The sequence below is a fragment of the Chrysochloris asiatica genome, unplaced genomic scaffold (genome assembly GCF_000296735.1).
Source record: "Chrysochloris asiatica unplaced genomic scaffold, ChrAsi1.0 scaffold00001, whole genome shotgun sequence".
NCBI lineage: Eukaryota > Metazoa > Chordata > Mammalia > Afrosoricida > Chrysochloridae > Chrysochloris > Chrysochloris asiatica.
Genome location: NW_006408519.1, coordinates 3250294 through 3250811, shown reverse-complemented (window position 1 = coordinate 3250811; position 518 = coordinate 3250294). Strand labels below are relative to the sequence as shown.

At 66.8% G+C, this 518-nt stretch overlaps 1 protein-coding gene across 1 annotated transcript in view; it reads right to left on the bottom strand.

Moving 5' to 3' along the window:
• The window catches only part of CTHRC1 (collagen triple helix repeat containing 1), a 24495-nt gene extending 24226 nt beyond the window's left edge, over nucleotides 1-269 (bottom strand). The window contains exon 1 of the mRNA XM_006830624.1: nucleotides 123-269. Within this exon, the coding sequence (XP_006830687.1) occupies nucleotides 123-269 (147 nt within the window). The remainder of the gene's footprint in view (nucleotides 1-122) is intronic.
• Nucleotides 270-518: the final 249 nt, after the last annotated feature.

Sequence of the window (518 nt, the reverse complement as noted above, 5' to 3'; positions counted from 1 at the left end):
CACACAACTGTGCAGACACCAGCCGCCCCCCCCCCGCCCCGACAGCTAGATAGAAGCCCAAACTATGCTGCCCACCACTTGGTCGCCTCTACCAGTCCAGCTGCCGCCCTCCCCGTACTCACCAGATCCACTACCTCCCTCTGCCGGAGCAGCGCCTTTTGCTTGCCCTTGGGGAGCTCGGAGCCGCTCGATAGTGCTAGCAGCTGCAGCCCCAGGACCAAGAGGCCGAGCAGCTGCTGCGAGGAGGTGGCGGGGTGCTGGGAGCACATGGCACGCAGGAATGTGCGGGGATGTGCGGAGCTGGGCGGCCTGGAGGCGCGGAGCGCGAACAAGTAGCAGGAGGAGGAGGAAGAGGACGTGGTCAGCGTCGGAGCCCGCCAAGCTCAGAGCCCGCCGCTGGCTGCATCAATACGCCTTTCACCCGTGCCTCCCTCTCTCCCTTCCTCCCTTGGCCCTGGACGCAGAGGTTCCCTCCCCTAATAGGCAGGAGCCCCCACCCCAAGCCAGCGCTGGGCGGG